Here is a 24445-nt window from a genome sequence, read left to right as displayed (position 1 = left end):
CCTTTCAGGCACTCCTTTCTTCAGTGCTGTATACAGCTCCAACAAGCAATATCAACCACAAATTTGTAATTCGATGCTAAATGTATGGTTATGGCCATTGTTGCGAGTTTAAGCAGCGGCAAAGATAGTATTTGTACACACAAATGGAAGAACTACTGTCTGACCAACCAAAATCAGGGCTAAAACACCCTGTGTTTAACGTGGGTTCGCGGGACTTTTGCTACGCGCGTGCGCCGTATATTGAGTTTGGCGCGCTTGACTACAAGGAAGTCTACTGAACGGCGTGTGGCTGTTGTACCTGTTCCACAGTATTATTAACATATCAGCTTAATTACAAGGAAGCAGCATGTGGAACCAGGGTGAGTTTAATTACCACACGGTTGACTAACAGTTACTGAATTAAGTGCCTGTTAGTTAGCTCACTAGCTACTTTGTTGTTGTGGTAGGTGGTGACGTTTTTTTAATTGGAAGAACAAACGGCCATTCATCTCAACTGTCTCTGCCTTCTTCTTCTTCTTCTTCTTCTTCAGGAGGAAACAATGAGTCGAGTACGGTCGGAGGCTACACTCAGTCTCCAGGGGGCTTTGCATCACCTGCCGCATCCCAGGGAGAGAAGAAAGGGGTTCGTAACGTGACTGAAGTCTGACGTTACACTACAATTTCTTCATAACAAACTGGAAACTTAAAACAGATTAGAGCAACAAAATCAAATCACATCATCCCTTAAATTGCACATTCATATTCTGAATAGATGACGTTTATCAGCCTATCAAAAGCTTTTGTTGACATCTCTTCCAGTACTGATGGACTACTGACGTGTTTTGCAGAGAACCCGGGCCTCACAGATAATCCCCTGCACAGTTTCTCAGTTGATGTCTGCCTCCCAGGTGGACGAGGCCTTCAAAGTAGGAGACGTTGAAGTTGCTCAGGTGAGAAGAAGCAAAGCAGAGACTACAAAGTGGCACAACATGACAACAACAACAGTCCAAAGCTCAAACATATTCAACAAGAGACAACAGAAAGCTGGAATGATTTGTTTCAATCATTTATCAAGCTAGAAAGCCAAACATTTACAAGTTATATTTTCTCAAATAGTGATGGTTTGGTGTCATATTATAGTAAACTGAATATCTAGAGTAGGGGTATTCAACTAAAATTCCAAAAGGTCCAGATTGAGAAAATCTCCTCGGGCAAAGGTCCAAAACATTACAATAATATCTAACTCGTGCTATTTAGTGCCATATATATATATATATATATATATATATATATATATATATTCACAAAGCTTAGTAGTAGTAGTAGTAACAACGTCTCTGTGTAGTCAACAACTGTCAAATCAAATAAAGAAAGTACACATCAATTATATTTTAACAAATTATTATTCTCAGTTCCAAATTGAACTGGATGGATTATAAATAGTGCTGGGCAAGGTAACGCGTTATTATCAGGTTAACGCATTCATTAATTAACGCCGACAATTATTTTATAGCGCGTTAACGCATTTTTATTTATTTTTTATTTTGAAAGTCCATTGCTCACTGGCAGCGGTGGAGGAAGTCTTCAGACTACGTTGATGCAGCGTGTGGGAGAAGTAGAGATAAACTAAAGCAAGACAAGCTAACAGATGCTACAGAGAAGTGGATACAAACTGCAGCCGGTTAGTGTTGTGGAATATGTCTGTCTGAGGAACGTTCTCAAGGTGCACAGATCGGGAGCGAGCGAAGGGCTTTGAAAATTAGCGGAAATATTAACGCGAGACAACATCCGGTTTCTTCAGACGAACATCCGGTTTTCAGAATAAGATGCCAACAAAGTGTGAATTATATTCACATTAAGTATAAAACATGCTACCTGCATCTCGTGAGTTAAAGGGAAAATACACCTAAATTGTGCGTAAAGTGTCTTTATTCTTATATTAATGAACAGTAGAGCTGCATTCACATGCTCTGACTGTCATGAAGACAGAAGATAGACATTTTGCTGAAAGATTTTATTCCTGTTGCACAGCAGTGGAACGTTTCACATACAGTCAGCACACTGAGCACAGATAGTGAAGAAATATAACTGCTACTGTGTAAAGGGAATACTGCTGTTAACAACAACCTGATGTGTTTAAAGTGTTTGCAAACCAAATGTTATTGACCTTTTGTTCATATAGAAGTACTTTTAAAATAAAAGTGCGCAATACACTACTTTTGAATTCATTATTGAACTTTGCCATAACAATGCGATTAATGGCAAAAAATCCATGCGATTAATCGCGATTAAAAATTGTAATCGTTGCCCAGCACTAATTATAAATAATACATAGAAATACATAAATAAATGTTCTTCTCATTTCAAGTACAATAAGGGCTGGAATAAAGAATAACTGACATAACAGAAAGCTTTTCAAAAATGTGCATCTTAAAATAAAGTAATTCATTTTCGAAAAATTACTTTCACTGAATTGCCTTGCAGCTTTAAATTCAGTTCATTTAGGTGTGAAGTGATGTCAATAAAAAAGCCACGATATTAGATTTTTGTCATCTAAAAATAGAAATGAGTGTTCATGGACTTTATCTGTGGTTATTAACAATTGTTTCAGCTCTATTCTCTCTGTTAACATCATTGGACAGTGAATTCATGTTAGGATTCTGATCATATTGTGCTCTTAAGTTTATTTTCTGTGTCTTCATTTCAGATGTGAGTGGGTACATTTGTTCAAAAGAGTTGTGCTTTGCCTCGTAGTGCGCTTCATTTGCCGCTTTTATCAATAGTTACGGTTTCTGAACATATGAGACATGCTGGTTTTAACTGCCTGTGGGAAGAATTAACATATAAGAGTCTTTTCATTCTTGCTTATGAATTCTGTTCAACTGCATCTGGGTCCGGATCCGGACCGCGGTCCGCCAGTTGGGGACCCCTGATCTAGAGGGTTTGGACTGCTGACATTTAATAGAGAACAATGACTAATCAAGAAAATAATCATCAGATCAACCTATTATTAAAATAGTTGTTAGTAACATCCCTAGTTGTCAGATTAGTGATCAACTTCTTATTTCAGCATTCAAATGGACATAATCTGTAAGGCACTTTTTGTTGATCTCACTGTTGGACAACGGTTCGTGTTCTGTGTTTTTAGGTCACCATCGTGGGTATCATCAGGAGCACAGACAAATCCATGACCAACATCCAGTACAAGGTCGACGACATGACCGGTGCCCCTATGGACGTGAAGCAGTGGGTGGACACGGAGGTCAGTGACGGAGCTTTGATCCTCGCACAAACAATTTAAGCAACGCTACTGTATTACATCTAAATGACTGTAAAATATAAACACTTCCTGTTTCGACTGAGGTTGTTGGCACAAATAAGGAGAACTAGTTTATTTTTGGACGTGAGATCATTTGATCGCTTGGTTGGTAGTTTAACAACAGAGATCATTGCTGTTCATCAATGTGCACGAGGTCACTTTTTGTAAAATGTACAATATATACATGAAACACATAGACTGAGTGGATTAAGCAAGGATAGAGAAGGTCATACCAGCAGAATGGAAGACCAACACCCAGACCAATAATCCCACACTTTTTGCCACAAGTAAACACAGTAAAAAGCGGAACGTTGTTTTATTTCCTGTTCAGAAACTGAAGCATATTTTTTTTTTTTTTTGGTAAACTACTCAAATGAAGCCTCTTAGCAACGCTGTTGTTTTGATGCATCTATAGGACCCCGGTGTGGACAGCACTGTCCTGCCTCCGGGCACATATGTCAAAGTCTCTGGCAACCTGCGCTCCTTTCAGGTGAGTTTCCTGTTTTTTAAAAACCCTCTCCACAGTACCTAGAAACAAAGAGGAACCACTGCTTTGTGATCTCTTGTGAAGCCATGTCCCCACTTGACATTTTGGCACATAAGCTATTTTCATGAGCGGTTGTGCACTTGTGATGTTGTAATTTCTAGCAAGCAATTGACCCCTTGTCTTCCTCAGAACCACAGATCTGTCGTGGCATTCAGTGTCAGGCCCCTGGAGGACATGAATGAAATCACCTCGCACATGCTGGAGGTTGTTCAAGCGCACTTGGCGCTCTGCAAACCTCAAGCCATGGTGAGCCATCTTCAACGTAAACCTGAGCTATCAGTCTATCGTGTCCTGCTTAAGTTAGCATTGAGAAACTCATCTAGTATGAACATCCCATCACTTTAAAGATACCGATGAGCTGGCAAAAACACCCACACACATCAATGTGAAGCTGAAAAGAACAAACATGATGTTTGTTGTACAACTCTTCTGCGAGGAGAGTATACAGTAAAACACTGTTATGCAGTACATTTGCTTTTCTCAGGACTGGAATTAGCTCGTTCCACATTTCTAAGTATGCATCTTCTATCTTTGGGGATGTTCTTTGTGCTGTTAACAAGAAACAGTGAGCACAGCTTTGTTTTGTGTCTCTTTCAGTCGAGTGCTGGAGGAGGAGGTGGAACGGGCTGTGACGTCACGCCGATCTCTCGACCGGCCGTGGAGAGCCGGGGAGGGAGCTATGAAGGTGCCAACGACATGGTTAACAATGGGTTAAGTGCAAACCAGAACCAGGTGAGCCTAAATTATGTGTTAATGTTAAGACACTACTTTTAAATTGTCATGAATGAATTTGACTGTTAACACTAATTTATGGACTTTTGACCATTAGAGAGAAGTTAGACTTTGTGATCAATGTCATAATCAAGTTCCTTAATTACGAGAAAACAATGTGGACAAAAAACGTATCTACAAATGAATATTTGATTTTGATATTTGCCTTTTCACATATGCACAGAGAAAAAGTTGCACCACAGTTGCTCAGTTTCTCTCACTTCCTGTCCCTCCTTATTATAGCAATGAATGACATGAAAATAGTTCACTCAGCAAAAATGTTTTTGTGTATTTGCAGTTTGAGGCTGTGTGCATCTTTTCTAATATGTCGTTTATCTCACAAGGTGCTGAGTTTGATAAGAGGCAGCCGTGACGCAAAGGGCATCAGCATTCAGGAGCTGAAGCAGAGACTCGGAATCATGAGCATGAATGTCATAAAGTAAGCAAAGTTCCGCTTTAAGTCGTAAAGGGATAACCCGTAAAATAATATTTACACTCTGGTGAATTTGGAAAGTAAAGTCAGTTACTATTAACGACTTCTCCCTGAGATGATAGGCAGAGCATTGAACTAACTATATTATCGGGTGACTTTCGGGAGATGGCTCATTGACACTGAATTCATGATTTTCACTGTGTTTATATAAAAAGATAATACATATTATTCATATCTCCCTTTGTGCTTGAACAGGCAAGCAGTGGAATTCCTAAGCAACGAAGGTCACATCTTCTCCACCATCGACGAAGATCACTACAAATCAACAGACAACGACGAATAGACTCCTTCGTGTTCTGTCACCAGTTATCTGAGTTTAATGTGATACTAGTCAATACGTATTAGAATCACAACCTCTCGGCCCTGAGAATCCTTTCTCTGTTCAGGTTCTGTGGTTGGTGTTAGTTCAAGAACACATGGTTTAGGTTTGGCGAGACCCTTTCACGCACACATCCTGTCATCCTGAGGTCACTTCTGCTATTTTGCAATTCCCAAAGGTGTTGCTGTTGAGGAAGCCGTTGTTAATACTGTTATTCTGTTTTTCTCACCTCCATTGTTAAAGCATTTTGTAATTTTTAATATTTGGAACGTTAGTACTCAATATGTTTTTGTCTATGTAACTTTACTTTTGCCAAAATTAAAAGATTATACAAAATACAGTTGGGTCGTCTACCAGGAACTCTTGTTTCATAATTTAAACATACACTTTTTAAGTTATATTTTTCAAACATAATGTAGTCTGTACAGTGGGCTTAGAAATTGTTACGGCCCTTTCACCTTTCCACATTTTATATTTAACCATCACTTGAGACGATTACAACCCCCGTTTCCCGTGCAAATTAATTAACATGTAAATGCAGAAATATTTCATTTTCATGTGTAAGAAGTAACTATTTTGCATCCGGTATCTTAGGGTCCCACTTTAGATGTCTGTCTTGATTAAGTCCACCTGTGGCATATTCAGTTGGGGCAGGATGCAGAAATGTAGACCAACATCTGTCAACAAGGTTGCGCTGGTTCACAGCTTTGAATCAAATTTGAATAAACCACATCGGTCTGAATTGATTCTGAAGCCACTTTAATGGTGATGATACATCTCTTAAATACAAAATAAAACTCCAGACAAATGAATCTACAGTATGGTGTTGAAATAAATGGTTCCAACCTTGAAAGAAATGAGTACATCAACTTGATTTGTACTTTTGTTATTTCTTTGGCAGTGAGTCAAAACCATCATTTCAAAACACAAAACAATAAGTAAAAGTAGGATTTGATACTGTGTGGCACATTTATGTACTCTCAGATCATTAGTTTGATGTCACAACTGGGAACGCTTCTGCTATTGTATTACCGTTACATGGCCATGCATGTGAGAAGCTACACATGACTCGTGCCTCCCAGACTGGTTTGAGCCTTTTCTCTTTATAGTTTGTATTTATACGTTGATACTATAGGAGGTTTCCACATACATCATTAAATACCTGTACAACAAAATGTAATACTCTGGGAAGCTTATAAATATGCATTACTCTGAGGCAACAAGGTAATGATTCAACTCTGGTCATTTTCAAGGCTGTTTGTGGTGTTGTGATATGACTATTATACTGGAAGGTGTTGCTGATGCTCCAGGATGGACTAAAAAACTGCTAAGAATTACACAGTATAATGGTATTTTATGCAAACAATATTTAGGATTTCATGGACATGTTGCTTGGTCTGACTATAAAGACTCACAATACAAGTCTATGCCACACTGGTACAATAAAATACAATTATTCGAGATAAGAGAGCTTAAAAGCTGCAATAAGACATTCTCCTTCGTCATTCTTAACTTCAGCCACCCATATCAGATATTCTGCTGCTGCGGTTTTGCAAAACTTTAGTAATATAAGACATTCTCTTTTGCTTTGTTCACTACCATTGCGAAGGTCTCATCCACAGTTTCATAGTCATGGTCGCTGTCCACATCTGCTGCGATTTCACACAGCTTTCCTGAAGAAGAAGGAGAAGAAGGGTTACAGTTAATCAATCAGTGGTGCCATAAATAAAAACTAGAGCATCAAATGTGTATTAATCTGTATCCAAAAGTCGTCCCAAACGAATGCACCATGGAGTAACATTTGCTAACTACAGTGTCCATCTGCAATAATTAGTAATGTAGCATTTTTTAAAGAATTGTTGGTTTGGTCTTAATAAAAAGGATAGAATAATGTCAGAATTGTCCTTTAAGTGTTGTCAGTATGGCTGTAATCTATGCGATAAGAGTCTGCAATAAGAGCTTCACCTTTTTTCTTCGACTCCTCTAGTTCCACATAAGTGTTTGGCAGAGCCTTGCTTGTTGTCCCTTGAGCTGATGCGTGCTTTCGGGGTACAAGTGGCGGCGGTTGATTGTCCAAGATAGCCTGCACGATAAGAGGAAGTCAGAAACATTCAGCTTTATTACATGCACGCCTTCTTTACCACAGCAAAAAGTGGAAGCATCGTGTATTTGCATAGCCTGCCATTTCTGACCGGATTAAGATTTCTTCAATGTCACATTGTGAGAAAATGTGTTTATCTGTAACAAACTTACACTGTGGTGTGTTTTACAGAGCGAGGTGAGACACACAACCTCATCTCAAGCACAATAGATTCTAAATAGCTTGCGGGACTGCCATACATGTGTGAAAAGCCATACTTACTGGAGGTGGAGGAGCTGGGGGCCTTCTTTTGCTATCCAAAGTCAAATCGGCTAACTCCTTGGTTGGGACTCTTTTGTCCGGTCCTTGCTTGGACTTGTCTGCCTTGGGTGTTTTCTTTAAGGATTTTTTGGATGACTTCGAAGATGACGGAGTTCGCTTTGGTGGTCGAGGTGGAGGAGTTGCATCCGAGTTCCCCTGTTTGCGAAATTCATAAAGGAACGTGTCTGTCACCTCAGTAACCCGATCCACATGGCACTTAGGTGGCTGACCGCTGGGCCATGGCAGGGCGTCCTTGGTAAAAGAGACGGACATGGAGAGCCACTGGGTCGGGATCTCGAAACAGTGGTCTGGCCTGTGCAGAAAGCTTGCCTGTATGGTGGGCTCTAACAGGGCCTCCTCTATTCTGAGACATGCAAACCCAAACAGGGGATCAGTCTCGAGTTCAGTATCCCGGCTCACCACTTTCACATCCAGTGGCAAACTAAACTGCTTACCCAAGTCTTTGAGTCTGTACTTCTTGTTATCGGCGATCACCTCCACAAAGTGGCCCTGCATGTACAGAGGCAGAAAGATCTCCTCTCTCTCATCCCCCTGCTTGACCTCCTTTTCATCATCATCATCATCATCATCATCATCATCATCATCATCATCATCTGGCTCTTGGAGACGCTGACACAAAAGAGCCTCGACGGCCTGCTGCTGTCCCTGGCTGCTATCACAAGGCAACTCCATCGTTTCGCAGCGAACAACCTCCAGCTGTTCGCCCACACTGAGGGCAGGCAGGCCTTCCTCCTCATCTCCCTCATAGCTCCTTGTTACACCCACCTTCAGACCTGGTGCCTGGATTGAAGCGACGTACAGCTCGTACACTGAACTAAACTCTCTTGGCCGCCTCCGTAATCGTCCACCATATTGCTGAGATACCAGGAAGTACTGCTGTGTCTTTCGGCTCTTCAAGCTGGATATTAAAACCATGGCAGATGTTCCTGTCTTGTGGAAAACCAGGTGGCTGTTCTTGCTAAGTTCTGGCAGCCAGCTGCACCTGAACAGAGAGTGGGTTTCTGGGCCCTCCAATATCTCTACTACTGTCGGGAAGGATTCCTCCGGCTGGGAAAGGACCTCCGTCAGACTGAGCGGGGTCACAAAATTCACATCATTGCACATCTCGGTGACATCGACCACATCCACCTCTAAGCTGGACGGAAACTTGAAGATGTTTTTCCTCACTGTACAAAAAAAATTAGAGAAATTACATTAACAAATGTAGAAGAGGAACTTGATGAAGTACAGTGTGCTTCTTCAGTGATGGAAAATATATTCAGAACCGTTACTATAAGCAAAAGTATAACTAGTAAAAGTATACAGTGTAAAACTTTAAATGATACTGATTAATGATTAATGATTGGGTTTTTAAGATCTTATCCTTGAGTAAACCAAAACCACATTCCACTGTGATTGACACACAATGAGAAAGAAGAAAAATTATTATACAAACAATTATAATCATAATCATCGTCATAAGGATAATAATGTTATTAAAAAAAGATAATTTTAAAATATATATTTTTTTTTTTAAAGTAGAGAGGAAAGAGATGAAAGAACGGGCAAATAAGCTGGCCACCTTGACGATATATGAACCAACAAACAGGCAACAGAAAACCATTCAGGAGTAGTCGAGGACAGATGTAAGCAGTCAGTAAGTAACAACTTACAAAAAAAGGGTAAGGGTAATTTACACACAAAAATGTTTAAGACATTTTGATCAGATAAACAATATGGAAATAATCTGTTTGCAAGATACAGATAACATATAAGAAAAATGAAAATAAGTTATTCTCACTGCTCATCATGGCGTGGACCTGGTATATTGGGCTGAGGGCAAGTCGCCGTTCACATTTGGTGGTGTTGACGAAGCGAAACTGTCGACTGCGCAGGCTGGGCGAGGACATGATCTCGTGCAGAGTGAAGCGCTCCTCGTTTTCGCACTCTCTGAACTCCCCTTTGGAAGAAATTGGGATACACACTTCTGCGGAGGCTTCCTGTTGTCCTCGAACGTGGCAGCGCACCTGATCCTCCTGGCCCTCATGCCGCTCAATGGAGAGCACCGTCAAAGCTCTGTCGGCCCCCAGTGTGAAATCGCCAACGCTGATCTTGGAGCAGCTGGTGAACGTGAAGGGCAGGCAGGATTCCAGGCCCACGGGCCTCAGGCTCACCAGCTCCTCGATGGTACCGTACGGCATCTCATCTGGAACAACCTTGAACAAACCTGAGGAAAGAGCACCAAGTGTCAGCGGGCAGCTATGAAGCAATACTATCCGTTCTCACAAGAATCGTGTCTAAAGACCAACCTGTGTGGTTGATAGGCAGCTCAAACGTCTCATTGTTGCCGATGTCTTCGCAGCAAACTGACAGCAGCTCAATGCTAATAACCTTTATTAGATCCCCAGTAGAAAAGCTCACTTCACTCCCAGAAAGTTCATATATAGACCCTGAAACGGAGATTGAGAATTTGACCAAATAAGGAACTAAATAACAAGATCAGTAATGAGCAGGTATATCAGGGATAGATAACAATTCTAAACTAATACAAAATAAATATTCATAATTACCATTCATGAGAAATAAAAACCTTTCAACTAAAACAAATAATCACTATCTTATTTGGCAATAATGTCTGATTTGGGGTTGAGAAAAGAAGGAAACATACAAATGTATTCAATAGATACAATGACACAAAACATATATCCAGACAGGTTAGGATTTGCAGTGATCTTTATCTCTTCAAATAATCTCTAATCTCTTTTGTCCTCATCTGCCCTCACAGTTTTTGTTCACAACCAACAATGCAATCAAATGCCTACCTTGGAAATACACTCCAGAGCAAACTTGTAGAATTTTTGGCAGACAAGAGTTGTCAAATGAAGCAATCAGTTGTTGAAGTGGCAAAGCAGTCGAGTCTGCCATCACTGTTGCCTCAGTGTGCTGCGATCAAAAGTGAAGGCAGACAGCAAATGTCAAGTGAATTATAAAAGGAGGTTGCTTTCTCACTCAAAAACCACAAATGTGAATGAGGAAGTCACAGGAGCTGTTTGCACAAGGCTTGCATTTTTAGAGGTGGAGGACAAGTGATATGACTTTGAGTTGTGAAAGAAGATGTCAAAGATATTATTCTGTTATTCATTTGATTGCAGCATTAACACCCAATAAAGCAAATAGACCAAGATACTCCAGGATATATACCCATAATAGGAAATTTGGGAATTGTACCACACTTTTTTCCAAATACAACCTTCCAGTGCTCTTCAAAGTGTGCCGTGACACGTCTTTCATGCAGGGAATATACCCTCTCAAACTAGTTAAGCCACTTATAGTAAGACAACCCCCTCACTTCCTGTAGAATAAACTAGGCATCCTCTGTGACATCACAAGCCCCTCACTCTCAAACTACTATCTCTCCACAACAACAAGAATTAGACAAATTTCAAAAAACATTTTATTGCAGCATGCCTGTTTAGAGTCGTATAGCTGGGCTCTGAGAACCCCTAGTGGTTGTTCAGGGAATTCAAAGTCAAAGTTTTTCTTGTTCACTTTAATTGACCCCACTTGATGTTAGCAGAGTGATAATTTGACCCAATTTCAGTCTAAATTGTGTGGACATAATATATTTTAATAAATCTATTCGGTGTTCTACTTTGGATGTGATGTGTTAGAATTGGAAGACAGCAACTCCCAGTAACCCAAAGTGACGTTTACCCAGCATGCACTTCGGCTATGAGAAGATGAGGCAAGATGGCGACTAAAATAAGCAAAGAAAGTGCTCCTCCTTTTGATTGTCCATCATGGTGAGAAAATCCACATGCTGAAGTTGTAGCTGTCTGTTTGTAATGCAATACCAGATGCAAATGAGCAAAGCAGCGTTCACTCATTCATATAACTGATCTTTTACGCAGAGATAAGCTTGTAGTAACTGTTGCTAGCGTTAGCAACTAAGCAAGCTAGCAAGCTAACTCGTTCACGTTGGTATTCATTTACAAATGGCGTTAGGTTTTACTGTCGTTTCTACAAGGAAATGCTTCACGTGTTAAGGTTAAGGGTGTCTGTTATGAGCAGAATGGGTTAAGTGGTATTGATAGTGCGTTTTTTGAACATGTATTTGCCTTCGTCTTGGTCTTTAATAGCATTGCAATAGATGACGAACGTTACAAACATTTCCATGAGAGGACTAACGTACAGGTCCACCGTGCAAGCACTCGTTTATTATGAATAAACCTTCATGCATATCAAGAGAAACAAAGCTCGGCTATTGATTTGTTGTAATGATCAACACTGCACAAATGCTCAGATTGTAGACTTTGTATATGTTCAAAACGTTCACCAAGTGTTATCTTTCAGGGCAGGCAAGCCGCCTCAGGGTCTCCACCTAGACGTGATGAAGGGAGACAAACTGATGGAGGTAACTTGGCTATTTGACTATGCAAATGAGTTGAATGCACCAGATACAAGCCTGACGTTCCAATCTGTCCCAGATGTGTTGCACACTGGGACTTTCTTTGGCTTCATGGCTTCAAACGGTGCGAGAGCAGAATAAGCCCTGATATTTATGCCTTTCAGTGAGAAGAAACACTGCTCGGTTATGGCTCAGAGGCACAAAGACATTTTACATCACCTGTTAACCGGTTGTTTGAAAGACCTCGATTCACGGAAACTGTCTCATCCCGTAGAAACTGATCATAGATGAAAAGAAGTACTACTTGTTTGGAAGGAACCCGGACTGGTGTGACTTCACCATCGACCATCAGTCATGCTCACGTGTACACGCTGCCCTGATCTACCACAAACACCTGAAAAGGCTCTTTCTCATAGACCTGAACAGCAGTAAGACATCACTCACAATCACACTTGTATACTCGTGTTGTATTTAGAACCAGTGTCTATCCACGGTAATGTAACATTCTGTCTTAACATTTGCAAACCACTTTATTTGATTTTCGCCATTTTAGCCCACGGTACTTTCCTGGGACACATCCGTCTGGAGGCACACAAGCCTCAGCAAGTTCCCATAGACTCTACGGTATCTTTTGGGGCCTCAACAAGGACCTACACCATCAGAGAGAAACCCCAGACCCAAGGCACCGCCGGCACCGGGGACAGCAAGACGGGAGAGGATGAGGAGCTGAAAGGACTGCTCGGGCTTCCAGAGGAAGAGACGGAGCTGGAGGTACATTGAGTTTCTCGATAATAACGATATTCTCATACTCTCAAATATGAATTACATAAAAGGAGAAAGAAAATGGCAGCACCTTGTCTCTTAATCATCACATTTGTTGCCCACAAGGTAGACTGCTAATAGGCGTTATGAAGTGTAACATTATTAATATCGTTATCAATGCCTGTCTGCATCCTGCCAGAACCTGACGGAGTTCAACACGGCTCACAACAAGCGCATATCCTTACTGACTATTGAGGAGGGTAATCTGGAAATCCAGAGGCCTAAGAGGAAGCGGAGGAACTCCAGGGTTACCTTCAATGAGGATGACTCCATCATTAACCCAGGTATGAAGAATTCAAGGTTCTTTGTGTGGAGGTTTTACAGCATGTAACTGAAAAGGACCTTTAGGGGATTTTACTTTGGACCTCATTCAAGTTGTTTTTACAGGCAGTAAAAATATTAAAGGTGCTTTATACGAGGTTTGGAGCATTTCTATTGCTTTGCAACGGCTCTTAACATTAATATAGCTGAGCCGGCGGCTTGCAGCTAAGAGTGCAAACTCCAACTAAAGTGCAGACAGAGCTAACAGTATTTAGCTGAGAGGGAACTGGAGGGTGGGTGCTACACTTTTGCGACGACGCTGTCGGTCGGGATGGCATTATCAGCTTTAAACGCAGTGCAGCACGGCGGCCGTGAACTTGCTAGTTAGCATTCTCTAATCCGCTAGACATTACTCCACTACTTGTTTGCAGCCATAATAATGCTCTGAATATAAAATGTAGCACCACTAAGTAATTTAAGTATTTTGAATGGGTTTGTGCAGTGAGGGGCCTCCCATCATGCTGTAAATATATAACCAAGCTATGTCATATGTGTTAAAGCTATGTGATAAGATATGTGCATGTCTACTATTCTTCTTTTAGGAAACAAAAACATTCCTTGATCAATTTTAACACTTGTATTTTTAATACTTACAGAGGATATAGACCCCTCGGTGGGACGGTTTAGAAACATGGTGCAGACTGCTGTCATCCCCATCAAGGTGAGCGTTTATGTCAGACAGCACAATACCGGTGCTATGTTTCAGCAAAAATATCACTTGGAATATGTATAACTGGTGATGTCCTCTCTGCTGCAGAAACGCAGATTAGAGGGTCACAACACTCTTGGTCTCGACGACCTGACTTCAAAGCGCATCCACAGCTACAGCTTGGGTGGTGGTCTCTATGGGGACTTGCCCCCCACCAGTCACGAGAACCAGCCAACAGGAGCTCCGGGAGGTGCTGCTATGCAGGGAGGGCTTCCTCTGCCCTTCCCCAATCCGGCGCCCGAGGTGGACCTGGCCCCAGAGGCTCCCCAGCCCCCCGTCACACTCAACCCCACCCCCGTCACAGCCCCCTACCTTCCAGAGACACACAACGAGCCACGCAAAAAGAAGTATGCCAAAGAAGCTTGGCCGGGGAAGAAACCCACCCCTTCACTACTCATCTAACAGTTTGTCAAAGCTGCTGACTCTCAGGTTACCAGCAGATACAGCAGGGACTGTGACCTGGCAGAGGGGGAGTCATTCACATCTCAATCTAGTTTTTTTTATTTTTATTTGTCGTGTTACTCATTGTCATCACAAAAAAAAAAGGCACCACACAGTGGGGTCTGTCACAAGATATCACCAACATTGCTATGTCAGCAGTTGATAAGTTGGCAGGAATAAAGCAGAAGTTTGATTGCAAACACAATTAACATAAATGTACAACACTCGGCAGTTAGCATTTGAGCCTCAGAGGTGCGGTTGCCTACGTTTGTCTGTGAGCGACGGGCTACATGGATATGGTTGTTTTGGTTAAGTTGTGTTTTTTTTTTTTTTTTTTTTTTTTTTTTTTACTAATCACTTTTTCAACATTTTTTTCACTCCGTCAGTGTTTTGATAATGCTGTTAAACAAATGGCAAAAACATACTTTTATATGAAATATTTTAGCTTGAAAAGTGATGACAGTCACAGAATCCAGACATGAAGTCAGTGTCTATCAAAACACAGGGCTGCTTTTTATTTTGAAAAACCTCTTAATATAATGTGAAGCCTTTCCATTACATGGGTTAGACCAATAGGACATCAACTCAAGTGTGTTGTATTTGTCCAACAAGCCACTTGACGCATGTGACTTGTGCACAATGGTCAAAGTTGTCAGTGAGCTCTAGCTGCAGACTTGCAGCTGCTATTGTTTATGGCCTGTTGCACCAACCTCAACATTTCAAAATCTACACAGCATCTCGTGAAAGTGATGATGCAAACTCGTCGTTACTGATTTGGATTCTTCTGCAGATAAAAGCCACTTGCCGTGTCCAAACAGCATGTCGATCACATCTTTTTCTAATATATATTGAGTTTTAAATGGTTTGTAGTAAACTGTAAATACAAGAATTTTACAGTTTTCTATGTTGGCAGTTAATTGGACTATTATGTAGGAATAGAATATAGTTTTAAATTGGAACAGCAGCACAGTAACAAATACCAACTCAGCTGCAAAATTTAAGAAATACTCGTCAAAACACAAAAGGTTTGGATTTAGTACGTTTTGATGGTCATGTAGCGTGTTAATCTTTCTCTTGCAGAAGACTACAGTGCCGTTTATACAGTGAACTGTTCATATTTAGTTTGCCCCAAACTGACTTGAGATGTAGGAACCATCTTTGCACAGTAACAGAATATCAGTTATTCATGTCACACATTTGGAACATTATGTAACTGGTTGTAATTCCCAAATGGAAAGGTCCCATGAAATAGTATTCTCACTTAACTGGTGTTCCCTTTTGAGAGAGGCATCAGACTGCAAGCTGTCGATCTTATTTTAAACAAAGAGGCAAGTAGTTATAAGAGGAAGGTCGAGTTGATGGAACATGCAGAAAGATCAGATGGTAATGGTTGGACTTCTTTGGTATAGCATTAAGTCAGCACTAAAGACGAGCCGTTTTCATGGGATCTTCTAAGTGAAAGGTTGGAGATCAGAAATCAACAAAAGACGAGGTGTTTCACTTTTACAAACTGTGCTGGTGACTTTTTGTCCTTGTGGATTTTGTAATCATATGACTGTAAATAAAAAATGAATTACTTTTGACTCAAAACTCTGCAGTGTTTTCAGCTGTGATTAAATGTTGAATTCGATGACCTCTAAGCAAACAGACCGTAAACAAATATTTCCTCACGCTTAATTCTGGAGGTATTTATTGACCAGATACCCCAGGGGTACTTTGGACCTGATTCAAATGAGTTCATGTAGCACAGACAAAAGTCAATGTTCACACAGCGGCAGCGCCCTTTAAAGTTTTAAGAACTTTATTCTTTGATCAGTAATGTGAAAGTGCACGTTACATTCTCATGAACACAAAAAAAAAGAAAATCGGCTAAACCTTTTGGTGCTTTGACCTGTTCTTAACCCCCATCACTACAAAACAGAAACCACAAACTATATTATGGTGCATTTACAAATGAAGAAATTATTCAAACTGATTTGGTGAATAAGTCCTACCACAATAGAGGTCTTATTCTTTATTTCCACATGTTAAGTGCAAAAATATCAACTCCTTTTTCAGCAAGTAATTTCTAACCCAAAATGTTCACTCACTAAATAAAATACTTTAGAGTTATCTATTTCATTATTACCCATCAGTGTTAAAGTTCTTCATTCAGGTTTGAGCATTTACCCTTTTTGCATTTACCCATGTGGGTCTACAGGTCTGATCTTGATGTGGATGCCATTGATTGAGCGAAGCACCGTTCTAGCAATTAACTTGGGTTTCTGAGTGGGGTCCTCTATCAGCTGGTATCGCTTCAGTGTCAGGGCCATCACCACTTTCAGCTCATTCATGGCAAAGTTCTGACCAATGCAGTTTCTGAGTGGGGAAAACAGAAACATGATGAGAAATGAAATGCAACATAAGAGGACAGCAACATGCCATAACTAGTGAATTTAAAGAACTTAAAAAAACAAATAATTGTTGTTGAAATTTAAATCAACAGTCAGTACTTACTAATTATTATTATTTTTGGATGTGGGTTGACATGACAAAAACATATGGTACTAGCCATGCTGTACATGAGGATAACATGGAGCCCATGCTCAGTTTTCTTTGGTTTAATAGAGTTTTCCTCTGTTTGCTCAGACAGATTGTCACAATTTCTAAAAATGAATCCTTTGCTAAATGAAGTTGTTGGAGCCATAATGTAGTTTTTTTATTCTATCTTTGAGGGAAACGTAAGGTGAATTTATCCACGCAGTTCTGACATTGAACACAGGGTGGAGCATTAATGTAGAGGGTGAGGGTTAGGTGCATATAGGTAAGCGCTTGGTGATGAGAATCAGGTGTGTGTGGAAGGGAAGCCAACAGTGTCTTATCCTGTTGTGTCTTATAGTGTTCTGTAACCTGGTGGTGTGAGAGCATGACTGGCATGCTCAGATTCATTGGTAGGAATAAGATTAAACAATGCTGATTTAATGCTGTGGCAAATGTGAAAGGGAATAAATGGCTCAACGGATCGAAGGAGATACAGCGCACTGGAGAGCGATTCGTTTGTAGAATAGAACACGCGTCCGAACAAGTTCTCCCGTTCGCCCCTCAGTGGCTTACAGATACAATTAGATGTTCGTTAAAGTCAATACAGAGGTGATATTTGAAATGTGTGCAACTGGTGAGTTATCTTTAACTAGCAACAAGCTTTTCCAAATTGGTTCTTACTGCAGGGCAATTGTATTGTAAAGTTGAACTTTTATGTTGCCCGTAAATTGATGTTCAGTTAATGATTGCATTTTTTTTCTGCTGGTAGCAAGAGTTGTTTACTAAAATCCAAAAATGTGCAGAGGGTATTTCCTTTTGGGGTTTGTGCGTTGTTTTGAATTGGATCGATCCAGAGTTACACTGAGCTCTCTTGTTTACTGTAACCCCAGTTTGTAAACAGTTTGTATTGTGTTGTGGAAAAGGGGTTACACATTCACATACTGTGCAGACTGATAAGATGGAAAAAATATTAGAAAGAGAGTAGTCGTGTAGCCCTAGTTCATAGTGAGCCAGTCCAAATGATCAGGTGAGGACATACCTTGGCCCCGCTGAGAAGGGCACGAATGCATGTGGGGACCTCCTGGAAACATTCTCCGGAAGAAAACGCAGTGGGTCAAACTCCTGTTTCGACACACAAGATAAAAAGAAAGGGCATAGATCACACATTTTTCTTAATTTGTCCCCTGAAAATCTTTCGAGTCTATGCCCACTCACACCCCTAATACAGTGAGAGAATACACAGTGGCAGATCTTCTGGAACCAGGTCACCATAGGGTTCGCATTTATTGTGCACCAATTTGATGTCACTTGTTATGTAGATGCAGGGTGTTGGGCCACCACAGCAACGAGGGACCAGAAGTTTACTTTTATCATTGATTCCATGTACACCATGTAGTTGAGCTTTCGCTTCACAGAGACTTCTCAGGATGATCTTCTCGACTTACATCAGGGTTTTCCCAGACAGCTGCATTCCTGTGAATCCCAAACACACTTGCTCCAATAAGACAACCTGCAAATGAGACAAAAGAAAGTAGGTTTTGGATTGTGCAGAGACTGTAAAAGAAGGTGTACTAAAGCAAATAGACTATCATTTTAATATATTAAAGTGTGTGAGACACATTTTTTTTGGAACCTGCTAAAACTATTTTAAGCATGTGGGTTAAAGGGTTAATGTATGCTGTATGTTGTGCAAGCATGACTTGCGCCAAAGGTCCATTATGGGAGACTTACGTAGGTGACCAATACAAGTTAATAATATATTCCTCCAGTGAGGTCAAAGTTATTATATAATCAGAGTATGCTGCTTCACTGAGGCAACATACTCTTGAGTTCCAATGTGACTGTGAGCTTTCCAAAAACGGTAAAAACAAACCTTTTGGCAAAGACCTTCCATCAAAAAAGGTCATGGGTTTGGTGGTGATTCTGGATATTCCTGGCACAGGAGGGTAAAGGCGGAGGGATTCTTTTATGCACATTGTAGTGTATGGAATTTTACTGAGATGCTCCCTTTAAAACAAAGACAGACAGACAGACAGGCATTAGTTGTCAATATTCTAAACAAAAACAGTGAGACTCTGACTGGCACTAACTTGCATTGCACGTGGCAAGCCTACCACGCAAAGGTGTCCTCGCCATCCAGAGCGTGAATGATCTCTTCCCTGCAAAGCTTCTGGTGTTCCGGGTTGCAGGCCAGAGAGTAGAGGATGAAAGACAAGCCACTGGCTGTGGTGTCATGGCCCGCAAACATGAAGGTGTCCACCTCTGCTCGTATATCTTCATCTGACAGACCTTGTTGATTCTCATCCTGAAGGTGAGATAATAGACAGAAATGTAAAAAAAGACTAAATAAGCATGCCGTTTGTGAATGTGCCACTACTACTACTACTACTACTACTACTACTACTACTACTACTACTACTACTGTATTTGTGAAGAACTTTTTTTAAACAAGTCCTGTACTTGACAATGAAACCATTGTAAAAGAACAAACAAAATACAAAGATAAAGAACAATGGCAGTCAGGTGACTGCTGAGTTGTTGAAGTCACAGAGACGGGTGACAACTGAAATCTCATCGGGTAAAATGTAGAGCACTTGAGGGGGGTTAGAGGGAAGAGATTCAATGTGTGTTTTGGGCAGCAATAATACACAATGTACCGGAGTTATAGTGGTGTCAGTGGGAAGTGTATTGTATCTTAACAGAAATTATTTCACATTTTCCAAAATGTACGCAACATTTTGATTGAAAGAGGCCTATGATCAGCCTTCTGAACGGGTTGGAATGACTTTAAGTCGCGGTGTGGAAGCTATTTCTCCAGCGAAATGTTGCACCAAAGGACAATATAATCTTTGATCTAAGAACGTGTTATTCTGCCTCTACAGCAACCGATATCCAGGGTCAGAAAATCAAGCTGGTGGAGCACTAGTTAAACCATAAGGCAAGTCAGACACAGAGAGGTCATGGGTGTTTAGAGCAAGCAGAAGCTTTGTACGGCCAACATCGCCTTATTTATTTAAAAAAAATGATTTATTTGACTTCATGCCGCTGCTGATGGCTGTATATTGTTTGCGGTCTTTAAGTTTGATTGCTGCTACTCTAAGGCTGTTTATGCTTTAAATGACTCAATACTGTTATTCAAACTATTTTCTCGAGAGAGGATGTTGTAGCAGTTGGTATGTAAGGGCCGTTTACAGGTTTATGGTTTATTACAGATGCCGTGACGTAATGCAAAAGTGAGCATGTGTACATTTCTGGATTCAGTGGATGGGAGCTGATATCACATACTCTTGCTAAGAGAAGGATGTCCAGAAAGTCCAAGTTTCTCTTGGTCTGTATGCGATCCAGCTTATTCTCCTCCTTTAGTTCTTCTCTCCTCTTTCTTATGACTTCCTCTTCAGAAGGACAAGACACTGAATGAGTATATATATTGCATATTGATCAAATCCAGTGTGATTGATATTTGGCAATTGTTTGAAGATCTTACCTGTATGTCTGTGGGCCACCCTGCATGCTTTTCTAAATCTGAAGCCGTGTGGGCTGAGGTAGAAAATGAGGTCATTGTGGTATGGAAATGTCCGGAGCCTCAGGTTAATGAGGTAATTTAGGTCAAACACCGCTTTGATGTATGCCTTTATTCCACTGAAATGAGAACGTAGGAAATCATTAAAAGCTCAATGATGAATGATTCAGACAGCTGAAGCAGCAAACATTTGAGAACCAAGACCAGAACTTGTGAAACGGTTCGTTATGGACTCACCTCTCAGTCTGACAGTTGCTGTTGTCGCTGAAGGCACACTTGAAGATGCTGTCTAGTGTCATGAGGCTCACGTGTTCAAACAATTCAAAGGACTCATTGCTGTTTGCATATCTTTCCCATTTGTCCTGGCAACAGTGAGAGAACAGATGTGACATCTCCGCAGGAGACACACTCATTGGCTCAACCAACTTTGACACACAAGTTACATACCAGCATAGTGTTAGTAGAGTCTGACATCAGATTTATGTATGGTTTCAAAACATCATAATGGAAACCTGGAGTCAAGAGCCGTCTGTGTCTAAACCACTTCTGACCTTTTGACAGCAATAAACCTTCACCTAAAGACAGAGACGGAAAAAGTATGTGTCAGTGAGTAACGCGCCACAACAAATAACTCTGTTGGTGACGGAATAGGCAGAAGGAGAAGGGCAAAGCGGTCTTACCAATCCAAGGCTCAAAGAAACTGTATGCAAAATTATCTTTTGGCTCTGTTGGGAGACAAACAAATTAAAATGATGTTACATTGACCTTTGGTTGTAAAAACGTGTAGCCAATGTTGTGTGCGATATTAGTAAAGATACAAATAATAATCATAATAATCGCTCACTCACCTGTTGATGTGAATACCGTTTTCACATAATCCGGGTGGTGAATGATAAAATAACAAACAAAGGGTCCAAACCACATTGGGAAAGCATATGGGTGGTGCTGTCCCCATTTCACAACCATGACCAAGTCTTTCCCATCTTGTTTGAACTGAAAGAAAAATACACACATATAGGAAGCTTAACCAACCCTGTCTGTCCTGTAGCTGAGGGAGGACAGTTGGTTTGCCTGAACTCTAATGTGCAGAATTTAAGTAGAAGTAGCAAAACCACAATATTAAAATGTACTCAATTACAAGTTTAAGTCTTGCATTTAAAATTGTACTTAAATAAAAATCAATAATGCATTATCAGAAAATGTACTTCAGTATCAAAATTGAAAGTACTCTTTGTGAATGGTTCTTTAAAATGTTGGATATGTAATAGAGACTAGATCCAGGTGAAGTTCATTTGAGCTATTTCTTAAATGCTGTGTATTCAAAAATACATGATTATTTTACACGTTGCATGTTTTTCATGTACTTTACTCATTTCTTAAAATCAGGGACAACACACATTCACAATGAAAAACATGTAGGCCTACATGTGTCTGATGAAGCCAAAAGGCCAGTAATTATGTAAGATATGTATCTGTAAAGAAACAACACAAAAAAATATATAAAGTACCCTTTAATATTTAACAGTGTAAATATAAATACTGGTAGCTCAGGGATGAATCAAAACAGTTTTTTGCACTTATTTACTTGTTTGTGTTTACTGTAAAGCACTTTGTAACTTTGTTTTGAAAGATGCTAAACGGCCCGTACGTTATGATTACAGCAGTAATGTTTAACAGGCAGTTGCAGTTGCTGCTATACGGATCCGAATTACCTCCTTCATGTTTCCCAAGAGCCAGTGCGTAGGTGGTCCCGGAAAAGCCTCAACGTTTCGAAGCGCGAATCTTCTTTGAGCGAACAAGATTGTTAATTGATAGACGACGGCCACAAGACAAAGTAGGGCGAACAAGTGATGCATTTGAGGCCAGCCGAAATGAAGTTTCGCGAAAGCCGAAAATGAGTCCATTGCGGTTGAGAACGAGCCTCGCTGAAGCAAAAAAAAAACCAACTCTGAACGCACAGAAGGTGGTCTTCAAGATGACAGAACTGCACGCAACGAACTTTAAAGTAGGCCACGGTAGTGTGATGCAACCATCAGCAGTGGAGAAGAATGCACTCCGACCGACTCTCAAATGGTGACTTCACGTGCTGGCGGAAATATAGGAGTTTTGGACATTAAAGATTTTAAGGACAAATTATCTTTGTGATTTTTAATTTTTTTTTAAGCTTGTAGTGCTGTTGAGCAATTGCTTAAGATGTCTCCACATCAATAAATTAACTTTAAAGAGCTCATGACTGAATGGCGCCAGAACATTTTATGAGCCTGATGAGCTTGTTTTGCCCACATCTGATTCATAAAGCTCATGAATGTAAACTTTTCCACTGTTACACTTTCTAGACACAGTGTCTGCATTGTGTTAACCTAAAAAAAATCTTTCTTTAATTAACCCCTAGCACTGTTACTGCAGAGCATATATTTTCTTGAGTTAAAAAATCACTGCAAGAAACTCTTAAGTTTAAGCTTGGAAGTTAAGTAAATTGCATCGACAACACAGCATTAGTTAGTGTTTTTGCTCAAATATATACTGAATGAGCTCAGATGTATAAGCAGCAGTGAGTACAAATGCTGTATCTTAACACTTATGCTAATGCAAAAAAAACAAGTGAATAACTCACAGCATGAGACAAGTGTGGGTGAAAGCCACGTCAAAGTTCCTGTGCATTGGCTGTGAGACCGCTTACGATGAGTCACTGTGAATTTAGTTGTTATGCTCAATCTAAAAACCTTCTGGTGCGATGCAGCGTCTCTGAACTGTGTTTTGATGAGCAGCAATAGTGTAACCACTGAGGGGGTGTTTCATTACTTCTGTATTGTCTTTATCTCTCAAGAGGGTTGAGTGCCTCAAGCACAATGCAAAAAGGCTTTGTTTTTCTACTTATTATTTGGAACTCATCCCCCTTTACCTCAGGAAACAGTAAGTAACATGACTAAATCTTTCATATTACACTGTATTTAGAATGCAATTTGGGAAGTTAGTGTTGTCAATACATTGTTTATATTTTAATTTTTTCAAGCTACTATTAGTGTGTAACAGGAAACTTGTATTTTGGCAGCAACAAATCACCTTCTGTTCTCGCTGGGATGTCGAGCTGTGATACCTTGTCCACATTACAGAAGTGATTCGAACTCTTTCGAATGGTCTTACAAGAAAAGTGAACACGGCCACTCAAGCCAGATATATTTGCAAGATAAGACAGGAATAGAGTACCATCAGCCGCTCCTTCGCTCCAGAATAAAGGTGCTAAACAATGGTTCCTTGGTCATCAATAATTTCACCGAGGGGGATCAAGGCCTTTACTGGTGTGAAAATTGTTTTCAAGACAATTGTTGGAATAAACCGCCCACAGTCATCCTCAGCGTGAAGAAAGGTCAGAACTATTTTAAAACATGAATAAAAACACCCAAAAGCTATTTATAACCAGTTATATACATTTGCCAAAATTCATCCTTTATTCACATAAACAAAACCTTTTTTTGTATTTTCAGAAACTCTGATAGAAATTCTTAAGACATTCTACGTTATTGCAGGCATCAGTTTTACTCATGCATGTCCAGGTGATTCCATTAACTTAAAATGGATATTTAAAGCAAGTAACACGACTGCACTCAGGAACTCCGAACGAGGACCAGAACCAGACTTTGTGACTCACAACAAGTCTCTACACATTGTAAATGTCAAAAGAGCAGATGCTGGGAAATACACCTGCTGGAAAAGTGGATGTGATGGACACAAGCAGAAGCTACTTACTATCAACTTGTGTGTAATCACAGGTGAGAAAATAACACACACACATACAATGTCTTATGTCAAAATCAAATGGTTTTACCTAAAATCTTTTTTTTTTTTGCTGTATTACAGTACACAACAGTGAGGTT

At 40.3% G+C, this 24445-nt stretch overlaps 4 protein-coding genes across 5 annotated transcripts; 2 read left to right on the top strand and 2 right to left on the bottom strand.

Annotated features, from left to right (window-relative positions):
* Positions 1-228: 228 nt before the first annotated feature.
* rpa2 (replication protein A2) lies at positions 229-5764 on the top strand. The gene is made up of 9 exons (XM_031852979.1): positions 229-359; positions 531-622; positions 828-929; positions 3128-3241; positions 3714-3788; positions 3975-4091; positions 4443-4577; positions 4961-5055; positions 5305-5764. Exons 1-9 carry the CDS (start codon positions 347-349, stop codon positions 5390-5392), a joined length of 831 nt encoding a protein of 276 aa, XP_031708839.1. The 5' UTR covers positions 229-346; the 3' UTR covers positions 5393-5764.
* A 400-nt stretch (positions 5765-6164) lies between these two features.
* Positions 6165-11139, bottom strand: themis2 (thymocyte selection associated family member 2). Of its 2 annotated transcripts, none has more exons than XM_031852973.1 (7): positions 11080-11139; positions 10652-10772; positions 10139-10279; positions 9631-10056; positions 7791-9016; positions 7394-7511; positions 6165-7101 (listed from the first exon to the last, which is right to left on the bottom strand). In XM_031852973.1, the coding sequence occupies exons 2-7, from the start codon at positions 10752-10754 to the stop codon at positions 6989-6991; spliced, it is 2127 nt and encodes a 708-aa protein (XP_031708833.1). In that variant the 5' UTR covers positions 10755-10772; positions 11080-11139; the 3' UTR covers positions 6165-6988. The 2 variants fall into 2 exon arrangements, with proteins under 2 accessions (XP_031708833.1, XP_031708832.1); XM_031852972.1 differs by having other exon boundaries at positions 11031-11110.
* Positions 11140-11500: 361 nt separating this feature from the next.
* ppp1r8b (protein phosphatase 1, regulatory subunit 8b) lies at positions 11501-16120 on the top strand. The gene is made up of 7 exons (XM_031852978.1): positions 11501-11632; positions 12183-12243; positions 12512-12665; positions 12791-13008; positions 13199-13343; positions 13977-14041; positions 14138-16120. Exons 1-7 carry the CDS (start codon positions 11580-11582, stop codon positions 14489-14491), a joined length of 1050 nt encoding a protein of 349 aa, XP_031708838.1. The 5' UTR covers positions 11501-11579; the 3' UTR covers positions 14492-16120.
* A 411-nt stretch (positions 16121-16531) lies between these two features.
* Positions 16532-22624, bottom strand: cyp4t8 (cytochrome P450, family 4, subfamily T, polypeptide 8). The gene is made up of 12 exons (XM_031852974.1): positions 22283-22624; positions 21419-21563; positions 21251-21295; positions 21018-21145; positions 20808-20932; positions 20535-20689; positions 20336-20442; positions 19165-19355; positions 18924-19057; positions 18496-18560; positions 18090-18172; positions 16532-16888 (listed from the first exon to the last, which is right to left on the bottom strand). The coding sequence occupies exons 1-12, from the start codon at positions 22472-22474 to the stop codon at positions 16711-16713; spliced, it is 1548 nt and encodes a 515-aa protein (XP_031708834.1). The 5' UTR covers positions 22475-22624; the 3' UTR covers positions 16532-16710.
* Between the last annotated feature and the right edge of the window lie 1821 nt (positions 22625-24445).

Source organism: Anarrhichthys ocellatus, unplaced genomic scaffold (genome assembly GCF_004355925.1).
Source record: "Anarrhichthys ocellatus isolate YVR2014 unplaced genomic scaffold, GSC_Weel_1.0 scaffold13, whole genome shotgun sequence".
Lineage (NCBI taxonomy): Eukaryota > Metazoa > Chordata > Actinopteri > Perciformes > Anarhichadidae > Anarrhichthys > Anarrhichthys ocellatus.
The sequence above is the reverse complement of the archived record's forward strand: the minus strand, read 5'-3'. Positions and strand labels throughout refer to the sequence as shown.

What these genes read in the sequence shown, in the direction of transcription:
- rpa2 (XM_031852979.1), top strand. An exon ending in CCCAGGGAGAGAAGAAAGGG is followed by an intron (nt 623 to 827) that starts GTTCGTAACGTG and finishes CGTGTTTTGCAG; the next exon opens with AGAACCCGGGCCTCACAGAT. An exon ending in TAAGTGCAAACCAGAACCAG is followed by an intron (nt 4,578 to 4,960) that starts GTGAGCCTAAAT and finishes TTATCTCACAAG; the next exon opens with GTGCTGAGTTTGATAAGAGG.
- ppp1r8b (XM_031852978.1), top strand. Translation starts at nt 11,580, where the DNA reads ATGGCGACTAAAATAAGCAAAGAAAGTGCTCCTCCTTTTGATTGTCCA. An exon ending in AGGGAGACAAACTGATGGAG is followed by an intron (nt 12,244 to 12,511) that starts GTAACTTGGCTA and finishes CTCATCCCGTAG; the next exon opens with AAACTGATCATAGATGAAAA. An exon ending in TCTCATAGACCTGAACAGCA is followed by an intron (nt 12,666 to 12,790) that starts GTAAGACATCAC and finishes TCGCCATTTTAG; the next exon opens with CCCACGGTACTTTCCTGGGA.
- themis2 (XM_031852973.1), bottom strand. Translation starts at nt 10,754, where the DNA reads ATGGCAGACTCGACTGCTTTGCCACTTCAACAACTGATTGCTTCATTT. An exon ending in GGTCCACGCCATGATGAGCA is followed by an intron (nt 9,017 to 9,630) that starts GTGAGAATAACT and finishes TTTTTTGTACAG; the next exon opens with TGAGGAAAAACATCTTCAAG. An exon ending in AGAGGAGTCGAAGAAAAAAG is followed by an intron (nt 7,102 to 7,393) that starts GTGAAGCTCTTA and finishes CTTCTTCTTCAG; the next exon opens with GAAAGCTGTGTGAAATCGCA.
- cyp4t8 (XM_031852974.1), bottom strand. Translation starts at nt 22,474, where the DNA reads ATGGACTCATTTTCGGCTTTCGCGAAACTTCATTTCGGCTGGCCTCAA. An exon ending in TCTTGGGAAACATGAAGGAG is followed by an intron (nt 21,564 to 22,282) that starts GTAATTCGGATC and finishes TTTTTCTTTCAG; the next exon opens with TTCAAACAAGATGGGAAAGA. An exon ending in GGCGAGGACACCTTTGCGTG is followed by an intron (nt 19,058 to 19,164) that starts GTAGGCTTGCCA and finishes TTTGTTTTAAAG; the next exon opens with GGAGCATCTCAGTAAAATTC.